This window comes from Thermobia domestica, chromosome 16 (assembly GCF_964235325.1).
Source record: "Thermobia domestica chromosome 16, izTheDome1.hap1.1, whole genome shotgun sequence".
NCBI classification, from domain to species: Eukaryota; Metazoa; Arthropoda; class Insecta; order Zygentoma; family Lepismatidae; genus Thermobia; species Thermobia domestica.
In genome coordinates, this window is record NC_137469.1 from 80978713 (window position 1) to 80999957 (window position 21245).

The window sequence follows — 21245 nt, forward strand, 5'->3', positions numbered from 1 at the left end:
AAGTTGGAATTTGATGTGTAAACTAATTAATATGTGTCGAATCGAACAACATCAAATTCGAACTCAAAAGATCAGAAGTCCTATAATTCATCATCCACCCTACCTTCCATTCTAAATACTGTTGTCATGTTAGGAGATACAGTATAAACGTGCCAGGTAAAGACTAGTTTTCCATGACGAATCACGTTTTTGAAAAATGCATCTTGACTGAAAAGGTTTGGGAATCGTTGTCTTAGACTTTTCTGCTTTATTCCGAACTGCTCAAAGAATTCAAAGAAACTCAAATCAGAGTACTACAGAAGTGTAATTTTTCTTTTACTAGTGTTGTTTTACTTTTAGGTACGAGCAAGAAATGTTGAAATTCCCGAAGATGGAGAAGAAATTTCTGTAACAGATGTTACCAAAGAAGAAGGTACAGTAACATCTTTAATTTATATGCAGATCATTTAGAACTCTATTAATGTAAACAACTAAATATGACATGACTGGAGATAAATGGTAATATTTGAATAATCTGATATTCTAACATATTTTATGAATTTTTGCTTTTCATTGTCTGTGAAAAAGATGGTTATGTTTTCTTTTTCTATCTCATTTGTTTTTAGTATAAGACTAATCAGTAGCGTCTCCTTAGAATATCGTGAATAACTTTCGAAGCGTTTCCCAATCTTTTAACATGACTATTGTATTCTCTGACAATCTTCCATGTTGGTCTAGTGACTAGCGCGTGCACCTTTGCTGTACGCATAAATTATTGTGGTAAATTTTGGAATGTTTTTTTTTTTTTTTTTTTCGGCAGAGAAAACGCATCAAACTTGTTGAAAATAATGCGATATATTCTCGCTATACTAGTCAGTAATGGACATATGGAAACGAATGTTAGTAGTATAATGGGTGCTTTATGGTCAGATTATAGAATGTCAACAGAAGTTGTAATTATCAAAATTTGTGTTCAGGTAAACTTATAAATGACTTGTCAACTTTCACACAAAACGGTTCTGAAACATAGGACTTTTCTTCGGCTGAGAGGAGCTCTAGAAATGATAATTATAAGGTAGACGTCTGTAACTACAAATGTTTTTGTGTCATTTTTATGTAGTTAGGTACAAACGTGATTTCTTAGTAGTAATAATAATGTTAGTAATAGTGGCAATAAGTGTTAGAAGTGACGGTGGCAATAATGTACAGAAATCTTGTTTCAAATTTCTATTCCAATAAATGGATTAAGCATGGCGTACTTGCGCCAGTACTTCCGGCACTATTTGTTTCCGGTGGGTTCGGAAGACACGAGCTACATATCGAAATTACAATGATTATATTTTGCGTTCTTATAATATTGTAATAAAACAGGGAATTGTAATTTTTGGGGGTTAATTTCCGCAGAGGGAAATTTTGTAGAACAAATGGATCGAATATAAGGAAGGTAATGATACATATTTACATAAAAATAAAGTAAAATACATACCAGGCTGTGTCTTTTTTTATCTAGCAGACGTATTGGGTGGAACCAAAACTGTGACTTTTAAAACCTTGTACTTAACTAGATTGGGGAAATGGCGAAATTACTTGACTCGTCTATTACACAAAAACCTCTGGTTTTCGTGCTTGTCTCCAGTTTAATCTGATACTCCTATTCATGTTGTTGTTGTGTAAGCTAGTTTTAAACATAATCTGTGTAGCAGAAGGATTGAAGTTTGAGGGTGGAATACTATTGTTGAATGTTCTGAATTTGAGTAAGTAAGTACCTATATAACCTCAGAACTCCCAATGCAATGAAGCTGAAAGAATAGAAAAGAAAATCGTTACACTTGCCTTGCATTTACAAATAGAATTGAATCTCTTATTCCTTCTTTTGTTGGCTTTGTTTTGGTTCTTGTCGTATAGTTTGTACTAATTATTCGATAATGTTAAGTTATTAAAACCCAAAAAATGTCTGCAGAGCTAGCAAATACCGTAATGCACGAACAAACGGTTAGATATTGCATTAAAAAAAACTGCTATTGAATAGTCTCACAAGTAAAAACATGTATATTATATCACTTTAAATTAAGATGAAGCAATAGCCAATGCACAGCGCTGCTAGAAGACGTCTTGAGACAGTAGCTAAATGCCGTATAGAATCTAGCTAAACATTTGGTCACCATTTTTAATTTTTGAATATGAATAAAGTTATAGCTAAAAGAATTTAACAATAAAACAAGGCATTTTTTTTCTGATATTCATATATTTATTTGATTTACACTGGAATTATTTTCGTGCTAGACTCAAATCTAACACTTTTTTATTTACACTAAAAGCAAACTTATTTACTGTGCCTTTTAGCTGATATGATTGACGCTAAATTGGATGTGTTTTGTGATATGGTTAATAGAGGTGCCTTTGGCACGGAATCTCGATTTCCTGCAGAAGCTCGTGTGGTTCGATTTAATAAGCTGTAGATTAAACTCCCACATAGCTTTGATGCTGAAAAAGGGAAGTTAAATCAACCATCATATTTCTATATGAAGATTTTTGCTAAGATGCGAAGGCATTAAAGATGAACGCCGAAATGTAAAGAGATAAACTGATAGTTTCAGTCAAGAAACACAAAATTTTAGAAGGAATATCAAATTAATATCCAAGACTAGTGTGAAATAAACAAATAAATATATAAGAATCAAATGGTATAAATAGCTTTTCACACAAAATTATTGAGAATGTACTTAACCGGTAAAGAGTTTTGTTCAGATGACCTCTGTTGATTTTTTTTCGAATTTCGTTGATGCGCATTGATTAACAAATCTCACAACACATATTTAGTAATTTTTTCCAAGAATTTAGACCGGATTGTTTACTAAGGGTTTGACTTCTTTTGGGATGAAATTTTCTAAAACATATATAATGATTTTGTTCATATTTCATAAATATATTCTTCATTGCTGGTCTTATAACATTCGATTCGAATGAAAGTGTAAAGGGTGATTTACCTATGTGAGAGGTTTATTGTGGCTCAAGTTTCTCGAAACCACCTGTAACAAGTCTCTTTATATATATATATTTTTTTTTAAATCTTTGTACTAATTTTGCAATAAGACATCCTTTTTAATTCAATTTAAGAAAAGGAAGATGTATAAAGTTTCATGTGGTGGCCTGTACTAACATTATTTGGTACTAACATAATGGAAATTAAATGCTTTATTACATTCTAATAGTAACATAATGGAAATTAAATCCTGTATTACATTCTAATAGTAACATAATGGAAATTAAATCCTTTATTACATTCTAATAGTAACATAATGGAAATTAAATGCTTTATTACATTCTAATAGTAACATAATGGAAATTAAATCCTTTATTACATTCTAATAGTGAGAATCAGTGATGATATTTAGACTGTAAATACATTTATATTAGTAGTAAATAAGCGATACAAAGTGGCACATTAGTAAACTGAAAATTGATGCATTGCTCCGAATAACGCTGTTTGGCACATGTCAGTGAAACTGAGAAAAACGAAACAGCAATGCTACGTGCAGAGTTTGCCAGTATAATAGGTGCCATAACTTGGACAAAAGAGAAACGAGTCAGTATATGTCAGTTATATTCTATACAGCATGATTCCACTGGTATCTTAGTAAAATTTCAAAATGTGCTATGCAGTGTTATTTCGAAGAAATGATTCATTTGTAAAATATTTATGAAATTAATAATAATCTTTTCATTTTTAGCACCAACACAACCACAAAATCTCGAGCTGATTTCTACAGACTCAAGCTCATTGAAGATCAAGTGGGATCATCCTGACCTGGCTAATGGAATTATTCGATCCTATCTTCTGAATGTGGAAGAAATAGACTCTTATAACGTTTCCAACTGTTGTGCTTATTTTCCAATAAAAGAATATTTGGTGGAAAACGAAAGCTTGTCTTATGAATATGAGGTATGAAATTTGAACTATTCTATTCACAACTCCTATATTAAGTGTTTATGTAGCAATGGTAAATAAATGCATATATAGTTTAGTGTATGTATTGTAAAATTACGTAAAAATGATTATATTTAAGTAACAACTACGTGTTATGTTCAATGCTCATTAGAATTTTCATTAGAAAAAGAACCCAAAAGCAAAAAATAAACTACATGTTTTTTTTTGTTTTTTTTTTTTCATACGTGAGCCAAATGTTCTTAACTTTTGATTTTTCAGCGCTTATTAAATTGTTTAGAAGTAAGCATTTCTTTGAATGGAAAAGGTAATTGAAAACAGAAAAAAACAAATACATATTTTGTTCTCAAAATGCCGTGTTTCCCTCAATCCTTTAGTATATCATTTCTTCTGAGAAGTTTTTGAGATTGACGGTTTCTTCTTGATATTTCCGTCCTCTGTTTATCCTCCTTTTATTTAATTTTCTTTACAGCAGGACACAGTTTACATTTCTTGGAAGCTGACTTCGGAGACAGTTGCGATTCTTGAAACAGTGGCATTGGTAAAAATTTAAATCTTATCACTCAAACTGAAATAAAAGTTTCCATATAGTCTTAAAAAACTATATACAAGAATTGATACGTTAGCTAATCTTTTTCCCTTATAGTCGGTTCAATGAACGTTCAAAAGAGGATCTACAGTTACATGATCGGGTACAGAAGTTTTGACTTCACGGTTGTATTTGGAGTAGTTAGGTGGTACACACACTAAAAGTTCCCAGACCTACGAGGTGGTCATGGCGCAGGAGAACATGGAAAAGGTCAGTGGTTTTGTTTTTTCGCTTATATTAAGAAAACAGTTCGTCCTAGCGGAAAAGTTATGCATCTTCAAAATGAAAGCTGACAAAATTTCCTACAAGATTGTTTATATTCTTTTTGTTTTTCCTGTTCTCAATAGTTTGAGATATCTGCCTGCGAAAATAGCAAATATTCATAAAAAAACTTTTTTTTTTCCCTGACGCTTTTCGACAAAATTTGGCTTCTAGCGCCTCAGCACTTAGTTTTACAGCAAAGTTCATAGAGAAGAATTTGTCGAGAATTAAAGTTTCTTTAAAATGAGTTCTTACTTAATATTTTATCTTCAAGTGATCAAAAGCTATAGCAATTTGAAATTTTTGGGTAAATTTCGAAATTTCGAAAGAAAACTGTATATTGTATATATGCTGTTGTGTTGTGTACTTACACTATGAAGTCTGGAGAGAAGGTAATTGAATAATGAACAACCATTTATTAAAACTGCATTTACTAAAAATCCAATTACACTAAGGTAGGGTATGTAATGCCAAAAACTATTCTATTATAAATTTTAAATACTGTAATTAAAATGTGAAAAAAAAAGATAAGCAGAACAGTTTTTGAGTAATTGTTGAATTCGCGTAAAACTATTCACACATAAATTTTGTTGTTTTGGTTCTCTTGGTGCGTGAGAGTCCGGAAACTGACTCAGAAGGTGGCTCTCATTCTTCTATATTTTCTCTCGCCTTAGATTTCTTACGAGATTTCCTCAGTTTAGTGAAAATGGATGAACTGCGAAACTATGGGTCCAATACTTAAAAATGGTAAATTTAATGAAAGAGTACATTCATATGAGGGGTCAGATGATTACCTAACTTGTGTAAAAAGCACCAATCTGGCCGACTTCCCGTACGCGATATCCTGCCGTCTGTATGTGCATACGATGAATCTTCCGTTTAAAAATGCCAGAAGAGTAGTAAAAATTCGACAACTCTGATTACTTCATGATGCAGTGGTCTGATTGCTTTTGAGCAGGTATGACTATCAAATCCAGTCTGATGCAAGTCTTTAAAAGCTGTGGTGGATTATAACGTGGGCGGGGTATTACAACTAATGTTATCAGCAAGTGGGCCATCGGGTTGAGTGATGCCAATAACATTTGTATACCACTAGAAGAGTTCTGTGGGATTTTCTTCATCTCAAGTAACCAACATGAAAATTTTGGGTGAGTTCGTAAAAATAAAAATGGTGTTGATATTGCTAAACTCACAGCGTTGATATTTTTTTCTTTACTGAAAACACTAATATTATGTTGATATCCGGGAGGAAGGTGGGAGACACTATAGGCAATTGCTACGATGCTGTTATAGTTGGTAAGTAAGCAATGATTAAAATGGTATGATTGTCGTTTTCAGATATCAGGCTGTTACGGAAAGATAGGACACTCCTTCTTTCGTCTGTGAGTTCATCCATTAAGATCCACAATAAAAGGGTTACAGACATTTCCGGCTTTTCAAAGGATTTCCATAATCAAAAAGACGCATGAAGTCTTGAAGAATTATTTGGCATACGAATTGTCCCATTCCAGTTAACCTTCTTCAATGAAAGTAGCATGAGAAAAAAATCAGTACTATACACTCTGATCCAATCGACAACGACATACACTTATCAAGCTTTGACTTAATTATTTATGGAAGATTTCTTATGCACAAAGTAATTTGGCAAAGAGGATCCTCAGTTTCCACAATTTGTGAGGTATATGTGAAATTCGTGAAGACCCACTATTCTGGGAGGAGCTGCACTATAGTTTTTGGTGGGTACGCCAATTCAGCAAACAGAACATAGGAAACTGAACAGAAACGACGCTATCGAATGAAGAAATCAATTAACAAACTTCAATTTGGACATTCAAATAACAATGAAGCAAGATCATTTTCTCTAACGAGCACAACAAAAGTAAACTGATTGACCTGCTGCGGTCAAAACTACACGATAGGATCGAAACTCTTCAAGCATCAGACGATGCTGACGTGTTGATTGTTACAACAGCCACTGAAAAATCAGAAACAGCCAGCATCGATATCATTAGCAGTTCTTCTAATGGCAAAATCTCCAGCTGTCCGAGACATTTCATTTGCAAAACCTGGCGGAGAACAAGCCAAGAACAACATATACTCTAACCAACAGATGTAGTAGGGGAAACTGAAGAGCGTCCTTTTACTACATGCCTTCACATTTGCAGCATTTTGTAAAAGTGAAGTGGTTTCGTTAAATTAACATTAACAAAAATTAGCTACTTACCAATGAATCCTCCCGTGGAAAGGCTAAACACTTTTTACATGTTTCGGAACTAACAACTGGTTCCTTCCTCAGTGTCAAGGTGAAAGGGATTAAAACGGAAAGAAGACAAAAGGTATAAAAAAAAGGAATACATACCACTAAATAAAAGTAACGTACAGAGTAGATCCTGAGGTGAGCAGAGCGAAGTGCAAAAAGAGTGGACTGAATTAAAGAAAGCGCGGAGTCTATGTTACGTCACTATTGCCAGATTCAAAGTAGGCATCAAAGGTAGATACTCAAGCTCTATCAATGTTGCCAGTATCAAGGTTAAATGTAGGTTTGTATTTATGAATGAAGAACGATTCTTTAATTTCCCGTTGTTTTTTTTTTTTTTGTTTTTTTGTTTTTTTTTATTTTTTATTTTGCAGAACCTATTACCTTAACTTGTTTTAAATGAAGCACCAAACCCGACATGCCTTCTTCTTGTGACTTTTTTGATTGTCTAAAATGTTTCTTAACTCGAGTGTTAATATTGCGTTTTGTTTGGCCTATATATGAGGAGTCACATTCGCATTGAACGCGGTAAATGCCTGTCTTATTTAGTGGATCAATAAAATAACTTTTAAATCCGGTGAGATGTTTTTGTAGATTTTTGAGGGAAATACTTGAAGCAGATATGTTATGCTTTGCAAGAATACGTTGAATTTTTGTCGATAATTGTGGAAAATAAGGAATTCCTATCGAGGATTTTGGTTTTTTGGGAGTACTGTTTTGGAAACTTGCAACGATCTACGTGTTTGATTAAAACACTTTTATAAAATATACAACTTATAACCTTTTTTTGTCTTATTTTATAAAGAGGATATTTTTGTCAGTCACAAATTAATACTGTTCTGTGAAAGAAATTCTTCCAAATATTGGCCTAGCACAATGGCGGATGAATTATAATTATAATGTTTTTCTTAAACTTTACTAGAAACACCTAGACATTCGAAAACAGCTGAAGTTTTATCCAGTCCCTTCTCATCAAAAGCTGAGGCTGAGAAAACATACACAACAATACATTTGAGATGGTGTGGCACTCTAGGAAAGGAGGGATCTCTTATCCTCTACCGCTGCTAGTCATTTGTCAAGTACGTAGTAGATATTAAACCTGACATCTCTTCTCTCTCATCAGCTGAGAAGGCAATGAAGCATTCCTTTAGAATGTATCACCAGGTACAGTTCTGGTTAAAAATCGAGCCACCCCCTTAATTGTAGGTCTGGGAGCAGAAGACAGTCAACCACCACGCTCCCGTGGAGACTAAAGACCTTGCAGGAGCATAAAAACATTTGAAAAAGAATTTCTGTTGGTGCACCAAGGGCTGTAGCAGTGACGAATGTGCTTGCAGGAAAGAGTCAATGAACTGTTCCCGTCTATGCCAAAACACTGCCTGAGGAATTCTGTCAATGGCGTCCCCGTGTTCGACAGTGAGGATGATGATGTTGAAGAGAGAGAACTCCCACCCACATCTCTTGAAAATACGAAAATGAGATGAAGATAACATAAATAAAAATAAGTGACATGAGCCACCCACTCAGCCAATTGCCGAACCCTTCTGTTTCAACAGAGTCAAAGCAACAGAATTTTCTTAATTTTGTTTGTGTAGTTTTCTTATTTTGATGAAGATACCTAAGTTTACAGTAGTGTAGTTGAGTAATGTTCTTGCCATTACATGTACTGCACTTACCTCAATGTGATTGGGTTTTTAATAAATGCAATTTTTACAAATGTCGTCCACGTTCCCAAACGACTCTTTTCCATTTACAGAAAATCCCACAAAACTTAGAAAAAAATGTAGGATCTGCACGTTTTGTAGAACTTGGAATACTTCAGTGTGTTCATGTGAAAAACATTTCCCCAAATACTTCCAGTTCTACAAAACGCATCGATCCTACAGTTTTTCTCGGTTTAATGGGATTTTCTGTAAATAGACAATAGCCGGTTTGGAAACGGAGGACCCAATTGGTTATTTATTATACAACTACCTCCTACATAGTCTTTATAGTGTAAATACACAACGCAACCACATATACAAAGAAATACAAAGAAATATATAGTTTTCTTTCGGAATCACGAAATTTACCCGAAAATTTCAAATTGCTATAATTCGACCACATGCTCTATAGTTTCTTCTCTAACAACCTTGCTGTAAATGTAAGGGCTGAGGCGCTAGAAAGCAAATTTTGTCGAAAAACGTGAGAGAAAAAAGCGTTTTTTAAATGAAAGTTTGTGATTTATGCAGGCGGATAACTCGAAAACTATTGGGAATAGTTAAGAAAGGAATATAAACCATCTTGTAGGCAATTTTGTCAGCTTTCATTTTGAACATAGAACTTCTTCGCTAGGACTCACCGTTTACCCTACTTACCTCGTGGATCCAGGGACTTAGTATGTTTACTTCATAACTACTCCAAACGCAACCATGAAGTCTAAAATTCTGTCATCACTATGTCCCCTACACCCTCTCAATCGACCAAACTATCTCTTGAAACAACAGTTTTTTTTATTTTATTTTTTTTGGCGATGTGACTTTCTTCAAGATACGTCACTTCTCCCGTACTTACTTGCTTTTTTCCGATAACAAAGAAACGTCTTCGTGAAACTTTAACAACAGTGATTTCACTCTTATTGGTAATTTCATTTCAGTTTACTGATTTGAATCCAGCTTCCAAATACACCATCAGTGTGTCAGCAAAGACCATCACAATGGGACCAACAGCGCAAATTGGTGCTACCACAAAACCTCCTGTACCTTCACTGGAACCACCAACTAACATTAAACGTCATGGCGATTCAAATTCTAATTATGAATTTACATTTCAACCACTTACTGTTTATGAGGATCTCGTAAGGTAAGTTGTAAATTCTGGTACATGTTTTTAATGTTATTTATTCTTTGTCAAGATAATAGAATAACACATATCTAAATTTGAAAGAGAAATTCTAGTGTTAGTACATATTGTCACGGTATGCCAAAATTCAGTAATATTTTTAATATCAAAATTCATTCAATTTTTATTAATTGGCTAAAAAGAGGAAAAGTAAAGTATTGTTTATAAATTAACTTGTTGTGAGAAATTAATTAGGTTGCAGACAGACAGATTATAACATCAGATTACATACTGCTTATGATTGTTGTTTTCATGAAGTAACAGACACGAGTCTGCAAGTGTCACAAGAATATAAACAAATACTGAAGCAACAAGAAAAATGTAAACTCTGTATAAATTTGTGTTCACAATTACACATTATCAAAATTAGGTAAAATTGTGAAAATCGCAGACGTAAACTGTCTGGAGAATTTGGTCAATGAGAGAAAATGCAGAAACTGCGATTTCAGCACAGTTTCAGCACAGAGATGTATGAGCTGCAGAATTTGGTAAGAGAACAACAAAATTCGTCATAATGAAAATTAACATAAAAAGGTAATGTGGGACTGAATGGGGATCAGTCACAGAGAATCCGTTAGGAGATCAGTCGCAGGAGAGACGTTATTTGATCAGTCTCCGAGGATAAGTCGCAGGAACTACGTTAGTAAAGCAGTTCTTGGAATCCCATCTGGAGAGCAACAGCGATTCCAGTGGACATCCATCCACTGTGTGTGGAACATCGACGACGAACTCCGTGTCCAGGAGTTCGTATCCAGTTTACAACGAGGTATGTAGTAATGCATCTCTGTTACTCTCAAATTGACTGATTCGCCAACAGGTTTATTAATGTGATCTAGCTATTTTACGTAAATCTACATCACAACATCCGACACCAAACTCTACTCGAACTATAAGACAATAAATGCATAATTGTAAAGTTAAACGCTCATATTATAATTAATTCAATCTCCTTCGCATATCAATTATTGTTAAGTTGATATAAGCCCCCGCAAGGAGGTTGAAAATATAATTAAAATTACATGTACTATATTCAGCTTGTATTTACAATGGTATCTACGAGCAGATTTACACAGATTTACGATACATCTATGATAGCATTTATAATAGTAAAATACTAAAAACATATGCTATTGTTTCGATTTTACCCATGTTAGTTCTCAACATCAATTGTCATCTGCCCTGAAATATTTCAACGTTCTATGTTATTATTTATTTAATAATGTTGGTCATAATGTTTCAATTCAGAGAAGGGGAACTAACAGATCTTGGCATTTTTAGTATATTAAAAAATCATAAAATTTTCGTATTGCTTGAGCCATCGCTGAAAAATATATCAAAATTGCAGCTAGTTCCTTACGAAAATATACTGTCTTCTTTATCTATATTTTGTGCAACAGATTCCACTGTAGTTTTAACAAAATACTGCATAGGCAGTTTGAAGTGGAAATAACATCTTCCACTAGCAAGGCTAAGGATAGCTTACGAGAGAGCTAGATAAAAGAGCCAAATAAAAGCGCGCTAAATAGCAGAAAGAACATGAGATTTGCAATCAAGCATATAATTAAAGAGCACATGGAAAATAATCTCATATTCTTGAAATTTAAACTTTACTATTATAATTACTTTTTATGAATAAAACTTTGTTTAGATATAGTTGTTTTTAGAAATTGAGTGTAATAATATTTATAAGTTAAATATGAAAAAAGAATTTAAAAAAAAATCAATTTGCGAAGGAAACAGAAGTAAAGAAATACTCAATTCATTTTAAATAACGTTGCTTCGATTAGTCTCTATGTTCCGAAAGTTTGGATTAAATTATTCTTTTCTACATGTTAAATTGTAGTTTCTGTTTAACTTCCCAAAGTGAAACTAAATTTGTATCCATCTTTAAAGAACTTTTAGAAGTTTGTTTTATCCACTGATTTAATAGCACATTTTTGGGTATTTCAATTTCGAAATCTCTCACTTGTACAAGTGTCTTCAGTTCTGGGAAGAGACGATAGTGGCTGAATGCTATATCGGGCGGTATATTGGAGTAATTTACAGAGCAAAACCGATAAAACACATTCTCTAGGCGAATAATATGTTGTTTTCGGATTATTTTGTTGCACTGCAGCAGTGGTCAGTTATGCAGCTTCTCCAATTTTGTTATAAATTTGGTTCGCCACAATCCCATAATATTGCAACAGTGACCTGAGGAACACAAGAAACAGAACACACCTTATGTGAGCATTTTTATGCTATGCACAACTCTTCTGACAGACTTCTGGTTTGTGAATCAGAATGAAATGTAATGAAATCCATGTATTATTCAACTGTATTATTTACTGTTAGAGCAATTCCCTCTAACTAACATCTCTTGAAGCTATTACAGTGTTGGTTTATGCTGTTTTTGCTTCTGTCCAGCAGACAATGTGTCTGGCGAACTACACGAAAACCATTGGCGGTTCCCAAATGATTGTGCAGAATCTCCTGAACCAGTGTGTTGCAATGTCTATATTTCTAGTAACTTCACAAACTACAGAAAACCTAATTATAGTCTTCTAGACATACCCTGTCAACTTTTAATTAATTATTTCAACTACAAACATCTTTTGGACTCTACAGCTATGTCAAGCAATCATTGCAATCTGTGTACATTTTCAGATGTTTTGACACCTTATTACTAGAGATCAATACAGAATGAAGTTTCGTTTACTCCTCCAGAATGAAGCACTCTCCCATATGTTTGAAATAAATATTGAAAACCACAAAAAGCTGTCAAATCGAAAATATTTAAAACCGTTGGACAGATAGCTAATGACTTGTTTCTACTAGGAATTGTCTTTTCGACAAATATCGGAAAATGAAAAACTATTTTTTCAAGATTTTTTTTTTGGAAAACGAAAAACTATTAAAAAACAAAAGACTTTCATGTGAAACTACAGTAGACTTCCAAATTATGTAAATTTAATAGTGAAACTGGAAGTAGTACGTCTATAACTTCTAGCTGCAGTAGAGGGGTAAGATCTAAGATCTAAATAGTCTCTAATGTCAAGTACGCATTCTTTGTCGTGAAAAGCTTGCAGGAGAAACCGCAATGTCAAAGCAATGTTATCTATCCCAAAATTACTGAAGAATATGCAAATAAAAATCAAATGTGTTCATATTTAGAAAAGTCATACGAAGGTTACTGTGATCCTATGATTCGTTGCATAAGCTAACGATCAGCTAATTGCGTTAAGTTTGCCGTTCATCAACTACACACAGAGAAAAACAAAAGTCAGAAACATACGTAAAAAAATTTAACAATTCGTTTTTTTTTTTTTTTTAAATTTTTGTTCAATATGTAGGCACTTAGCAAGAGTCAGAGTACCGAATACTATTGTATAAGTAAAAGTATTAATTTCTGTAAGCGTGAAAAAAGAACAAACAAACAAACAAACAAACAAAAACTTTTATACGATTAGCTATAATGAGAGAGTAATAATAGGTTGAAACCACTTCGTAGTTTACGAGCATATGTTCTTACTTTGCCGAACTAAGTTATTCAAGAATACTGTAGCTGTAAAAAAAAAGCCCAGGGAGGGTATATGATAGAAAAGAAATATGTGTCAATAACTAGACTAATTAGCAAAATATACGACTTAATGTTGTGAAAATAATGAAATTAAAAATCTTGTAACTTTTTTTTTTGAAATCAGAAAAATACAATATACTATAAAAAGTTGCTTGAATATTATATAATATGTTATAATGTTGATAATTCATTAGATTACATATAATTGTTCAACTGTACTTGTCCTCTTCACTTACATGTGAAGTTATGATATATTGAAAACAGATCTGTTTTTGCTACGTTTTATGTATATGTTCTGATATTTTCGACAAATGAATTTCGTAAATGTGATTGCTGTATTTTGTATGTGCTTGTAATCATTTAACTTTCTCTTAATGTATTTAGAATAGATTTAAACAACTAATATGTATTAATTATATATCATACAAGTTATTACTCCACGTAAAAAAAAAAAAAAAGTCCCATACCTGAAACATATACAGAAGATAATATTATGCATTACTCATATTTGTGTTCATTGTTTATGAATATCTTGATTCTTGATTTTGTAAACAGTGCATACGATACTGTAAATGTTAATATTATTCAAAAGTTCTGCACACTGAAAAATATTATGGAAGTAAGTAATTTCTTGTAGAAAATATCTTCACAGACATTCAATATAATCTCCATTCTTGCGTGTGACAGTTTCTTAACATTTTAGTAAGTTCTATATTCCAGATAAGGCACTTTCATTTTTGAGCTGTCTGATCACTCGGGTAACCTCACTGAAAGCTTCTTAAAATGTATCGAAACGTTTTTCACGGAGTGGTTCCTTCAATTTGCGAAATAAACCGAAATCTGGTGGGCTCAATCCTTTGCAAAAATCCTTCGTAGAAACTGATCTCCCTCTGATCGGTAACCTTGAAGAAATTCTGTGATTCTTTTGCGACATGCTTTCTGCTTTTCACTCAGATCATGTGAAACCCATCTGGCAGCGATTTTTCTCATCTTTCATTTTTTAGTAATGCTTCTGTAAACTGAAGTGACAGGCATTCTGGCCTCATATGTAATTTTCTCACATGTTTTTCGTCGATCCTCTCTCAAAATGTCATTCACAATAATCTCAGAGGTGCAGTTGATGGTCTTCCATTTCTTGGGTTGTCCGGAGTGCTTACACGACCTTCGAGCTGGTTACCGTGATACAGTTTTACGATCCATTACACTATTTCCACAAACCTCTCGCAAAGCATTGTAATTTTCAGTTGGATTCTTTCCACATAGAGTTTCGATTTTGATATAGGAACGCTGGTCACTATGTGTAATTCGGTCTGAGTCGGGTTTACCTTCCATTTTAACAATGAATTTCTGACAACACAGCCACGCAAACCAACACAGACACAACCGTCAAGCCCAAACGGTGACTCACAATTGACATAAAATTGAACTTGATTACACCTCTCAAACGGTCAGGCATGCTCTGCGTGCAAGACTCTTGAAATGACACTCATACTTTCAAAGATTCATACTATATTTTAAATCAGCATAGTATGTTTTGAGTAATTTTGTTTGCAAAATCCCTAAGTGATCTGTTAAACTATTTAGTTGAAAAAAAAAACAACTTAGATATGATATAAAATGATTACTTTTAGAAGCTTTACGTTTATAAAATGAGAATGTATATTACTCTGTGTATTCAGTTTTATGTTGATGAAATTTAATCATTTACTCTAAAGACTTTATTTCGCCATGTTATTCGTGATGCCCTACCGAAATCGAAACTGCAAATTATTGGAGAGCTTTGAAGTCTAAAATTCACCTGATAAAATACTTAGCGAAAGTATTCTTTTAATGTCGATTGCTAATTAGGAATTAGATTTCTGGACTTTCAGCATCTAAAGCTATGTTAGCTCGTCACGTATGAGGATGACCTCCCTCGGGGATCACACTATGCGAAGAAAGGGAAGGAAGCGGCCTGGGACCTGTATATTAGGTACCATCCCGGCAGTTGGCTGATGTGAATGAGATAAACTCAGGAAAACCTCACTCAGTATGGCTGAGCTTAAAAAAAAAAAAAAAAAAAAACTTTTACACTTTTTCGACCGAGTGCCCAATCGGGAAGCGAACCTGGGACCGCCTGCATTTTTTTATGTCGAACGATACGCTCTATGCTCGAATATTGAAATAAATATTAAGAAAATGTATTCTGAAGAAAATGGGGCCGATGGGGTATTCTTGTAATTCAGCTCCTTTGGAGAAAGTATACTGTAATGGAGAATAGCTTCTGCTGTTAGAGTTGATCTTACTCGATGGTCTGTGAGCCCTCCAATTGCACTGAAGTTCAAGCCGTGGTTCGGATTTCACGTTAATATTAGGATTCTTTAGTCGTAGCCTCTGTGTTGGAAAAGGAAGCAAAGCAAACACTGAAACCCAAATTAAAGAAGAAAGGATTAAGGTTCACTATAATGAACATTAGAATAGCTAAGTAGTTAGTAGAAGTGATGTTGACTATATAGTTCTAGGTTTAATCCCTACGGCTTGAATGATGTTTTTTTGTTTCAAGCGAAAGTGGAAATTGATATTATATATTAGATCAAGGTTAAAGAGGAAGTGAAATTCTAATCAAACAATATGCCTTGGCATACAATATTGATCCTAGCCTTTTCGTACAAGATTATGTGCCAAGTTTGATAAAATATTTTAGGTTTTTATTGAAAAAATATAAAAATAACATTAAAATCTGTTTTTTAATTGCTACAGCTTATGACTATTGTTTTCAAATCTTTTCTAGGAAATCTATATAAGCTTTAATTAGCCATATGCACATCATCAGTTTGAAAAAGTATAATTGTTGTTGTGACTCTTCTAATATATAAAATAGTAGAAATAAATGAGATGAAATTTTTTAGTTTAACGTCTCACGATTATGTCTTTTAGGCTAATGGAGACGGAGGATTAATGAAAGTGAAAGGTTGCGAAGTTAAATTTTTTTGCTCTCGCACCTGGAATCAAACTCGAACTCGGGACCACGTGCAACGAAGACACACACACACACAGTCCTTTCGACCAGCGAGAATAGGATTAGGGAAATAAATTAACTAAGTAAATAATGTACAATTCAGGAAAATTGTGTGTTTTATAGTGGCCAATATCAAACAATATTATGTGTATATATATACACATATATGTCATACTTTTAACGAAACAATATTTCTAAATATTTCCTCTAAGTTTACATCATATCACTGCTGAAATGACAGTTTCTCTTATATGTATCTATATATCTTCCTACTCTGAACATGCATTTTATGAAAACAGAAATAAATTGAAAGTAACTAGAATATACTGGTGGCACACGTTCCTAACTAATTTAATCATAATATAGTATTTTACAATTTTCTACAGTTTTTTTTTTTCTTTTCAGAAATTATCTGATTCTGGTTATAGTTGATTCACCTCGTGATGAGGTACCGCAAACAAAAATATTGCCTAGCGAACTTCAAGAGGAAATAGCAAACCTTATAAATGGAACATTTTATGTAGCACAAGTGCTCAATGAGGTAATATTTTGTAAACTCCATATGTAAGTATCAGTGCAAAACAAAAAGGTATTTATGCAGTAAGGAGAAGGAGCAGATAGACAAAAATTCTTACGTACAGAAAAATTAGTGGTGATAGGAAACAAGAATATCAATACCATTATCTATGGTTTTGTAAGTAACTGCAAATTGATCTATGACGGTGCATATACTGCTAAAACTCGCATATTCCTTTCCTTTGTTCTAGAGTTTTTCTCTGGAATTTATCTGATAGTAAAAGCGCGCTTCTGTGTCTTTCTTTGGTCAGTTGGAAATGACTGATTGAGTACATAATTTACTTTCAATCAAGCAATTACGATCTGCATCATTTCGACAGAATAACATGCAAAGATTTATTGAATTATTTCTAAATGCAATCCTAGTACAGTTGATGAAGGTTTCTCATCATAGACTAGTTGTAACACTGTCTCAAAGTTTTAATCTGATTCTTTAAAAAAAAAAAAAAAAAAAAAAAAAAAAAAAAACTGAAACGTAATTTCCTACAAAATTTCCTTAATAATTTCCCAGTGGGAGGAGGGATCTAAAGGCTTTATTTTCCAGTTAGTTGTTATCACTATCAGGAACGTGAATGTTTGCTTCATAACTGTTACGATAATATTTGCGCAACAGAGTAAACTAAACAAACGACGATGGATAGAAATAAAAAAAAAAGTCTTGTCCTTTTCATGTAGAACTTAAAAAATAAGCACTGAGAGAATTCAGCAAGTGTTTCTATAACAACCGCAAGAATTTAAAGCACATAAACCTGACTCAGATTACAAATAGGTTCATCGTTTTACCTGAAAAGCTTCCGACTGCTCGTAAATAGACTCGATTAAAAGTGAAAGACTTGGTTAAATTGCACAGTATCGCATACTTTAACGCAGTGTAGATTTTTGTTTAATAGTTCAGTATATAATGTCCTTAATTAATATTTGAAATAGTTTCCTCCCAACCATGGGCGGAGCTCTGAGGCGACATTGCTCGCCCAACTTTTTAACAAAAAAATAAAAATGCTACCCATAAGATGGCCACCTACCACAGAGTATTCCACAGGTCCAAGACCGACCAAAAGGTCTGCCTCCCCAGCACACAATTCCTAACTCCGCCCATGCTCCCAAAGCAATTTACAAAGATCAATGTATTCCTAATAATATTAATCGAGGCATGCTACCGGACAATGACACAAGTGCCAACTTGAGCAAAGCTGGGATTTTCAGTGATACATCGAAATTAGGCTTTCTTTACCTTGTTTCAGTAATTACTGGAACATTTATGTTTATGCGAAGTTGAGTAGAACAAGAGGTGACGTACACAGTTTGTCCTATTTGGATGCAACAGGAGCTGAAGCTATTTTCTCTCGTACACAATATGGTCGATGGTGTTAAACCTATTGTACACCTGCAAGCTTTAATTCATATTCATTCTCTGAAATAGGTACTGTTTATTTTGTTTTATGCAGCATTATTTGCGAGCATGTTTTAACTGATCAAAATAGTTTTTAATGTCAAAATGATCTTAGTCTTTATATAGAGAAGCTAAATTTATTATATTCCGTTGCAGACGCAGAGAGAAAGCAACATTACAATTCTCATTGGATCAGAGGAATCAGGAAAAACTGATTCAATCACATTCACCGACCCAGCCTTAGAAGGTGACAGTCAGTATCGTATTGGAATAGCTGCCATTTTAGTTTATGAGGACCAATATTCCGTGGCTTATTCTGAAAGTGAGCCTTTTGTAACAAACTAATTCTGATAAAAAGGTACATTCATATGTTTGTCATAATTTGTTTTAAATAAATAAGTTCTTCGTTTATGTTTCACTTGAAAAATATGTTGTATTTTGTAAGTTTGTGTGTTCTTCATTTTACAAATAAATTATAACCAAATACATATATTTTATTCTATTTTCTCTATTAACCTTTATTCATCGAAGATCCATTATCTCCATGACATGTAACATTTGATGAGTGTATTTCGAAAACATGCTAAATCCGTTTGATAGAATTCTTCAGAAAGGGCAAAAGCTTATATCTTTTCACATTGAAACACTATCGCAAGTGATATTTCAAACAGGATTTACCGCAGAAAATAATGTGTTTTGACAAACAACAATTATAAAATTTAACGTAAGAGGTTCCAAAGTATACTCTTCCATTTCAATTCAAAATCAGACATTTTTGGATTTAGCATGTTTTGGAAATACACTCCTCATATTTCAGACGAGTATTTTTTGAACCACTTGGTAGATTAGCATAAGGTGACCACCCTTTTCGTCCAAAGGACATTTCGTCCAGAGACATTTAGTCCAAAGACATTTGGCCCAAAGGACAATTCCTCCATAAGGCAATTGGTCCAAAGGACATTTCGTCCAAAGGACAATTAGTCCAAAAGACATTTCGTCCAAAAGACAATTGGTCGAAATGACATTTCGTCCAAAAGACAATTGGTCCAAAGGGCAATTCGTCCAAAGACATTTGGTCCAAAGGACATTTCGTCCAAAAGACAATTGGTCCAAGGGGCATTTCGTCAAGGGATGTTTAGTTCAAAGCACATGTCATCCAAAAGACATTTGGTTCAGTAACGCTTGGGAGTCCGGGGTTTGTTTCTGTTAGAAGAGTAAAAAAGTGATGCCTATAACATTATGACTCAATAGCTTCTTATTTCTAAAGGAAATCTGAAATAGAGATTTATTCTGCAATTTTCATTTCGATAGAACAAATATATGCTGAGATATTCAGAAAAACGTAAACGCCTGAAAACAAAATGGCCGAACAACAGGAATGAGGGAAAGGTTGGAGTTTGAAGTATGTTGCTGCAATAACTGCTAACATGACATCTAAAATTTTAATGTTGTGAATGAAATAGTTTTAAAATAAGTATCGGTAATAAAATTAATAGAGTTTAAATTTGAGTAAGTTAAATATTAGGTATTCAAACCCTTGTGTTAGAAAAGTGAAAAATAATGTGTCAAGTTTCTTTGAAGAAATACTGAGAATAGAAATATACATATGTGTGAAATATATTCTTTTTACCGTTAATAACACTCTTAAACAGTCACATTCTTGGCTGCAACATTGTGATAAGCAGGGCCCGGATCTTGTTGACCTAAAATTTTCTAAAAAGTGACCTATAAAATGACACTAAAATTCCTGTAAAATGACCCTAAAAATCACAAAAATTGACCATAAAACTTGCGTTTTTTAAAACGTTTATTTCATTAAATATTGACATTTTTTAATATCCATTGGATTTTTAATTAACATTTCTACTCATATTCAAAAAAAAAAAAAAAAAAGTTTCAGTTAGTTGCACTTCATTGATCATTTATTTCCATTGATCGGTCCATTGTACGGCATTGTAGGTCCTAAGTATTGAAAGCGTCAATTCACTCCCGAGTTGAAACTAAGAAGCATTGTTAAACAATAAAAGTTCCCAAGTGTACACTACATGAGAATAATAGATAAAAACCTATTTAAAATCTGTGTACGCCTTCTAATCCATTTTTAGTTATTCACGTGATCACATCCTTTGTGGTCAACAACCGAAAACTATCTGTTAGGCCACCTACCAACCCCCACTTTTCGTTAACCAGCTACAGCTTAGTTTTCATTAGCTTGTTAAGAATGCAGTTTTTCCACCCCAATAGTCAGGAAGCAAGAAAAGATATTATTCAACTTCGTCTTTTCCACACCCGTAAACCGTTTTCATTTAAAGATTTCCTTATGAAGAAGAAAGAGAATAAAAAGACCATAAGTGACCTAAAAATCACCTTAAAATATTAGAAAAATGACCTGAAATTTCGAAACGGCAAAAAGTGACCAAAAGTTGACCCTAAAAAACTATATATTTAGAACCTAGAGTTGATGGATACGTTCTTATTTGAACTTGCCTTGTCCTATGCGTAACAGAAAAAAGTTGACTTGTCAACAAGATCCGGGCCCTGGTGATAAGTGAATGACAAATATAAGATGAAAGTTGGAACATTTCGTGTAGAATATAGGTATCTTTTCAGATTAACTACAAGTCTGGTTTCTATTCGTAGACTATTGATAGTGTGTAACTTCTGCAGATGTTTCTACATAATTAGTGAGTTGTATAACAAACCAGAATTGTTCACTTTTCTTGTATTTATATTTCAGTGTTACTCCTCATGCAAATACAGTATATACTTTGGCTTTCATATTAATTTTCTCGGTACAGTACAGTACATTT

At 33.4% G+C, this 21245-nt stretch overlaps 1 protein-coding gene across 1 annotated transcript in view; it reads left to right on the forward strand.

Moving 5' to 3' along the window:
• LOC145673196 (uncharacterized) overlaps positions 1 to 18923 on the forward strand; it is a 401214-nt gene extending 382291 nt beyond the window's left edge. The window contains exons 22-26 of the mRNA XM_081742667.1: positions 340 to 412; positions 3711 to 3922; positions 9668 to 9873; positions 16875 to 17010; positions 18592 to 18923. Coding sequence (XP_081598793.1) covers positions 340 to 412; positions 3711 to 3922; positions 9668 to 9873; positions 16875 to 17010; positions 18592 to 18780 — 816 coding nt within the window. The 3' untranslated portion in view covers positions 18781 to 18923. The remainder of the gene's footprint in view (positions 1 to 339; positions 413 to 3710; positions 3923 to 9667; positions 9874 to 16874; positions 17011 to 18591) is intronic.
• The last annotated feature ends 2322 nt before the right edge of the window (positions 18924 to 21245 follow it).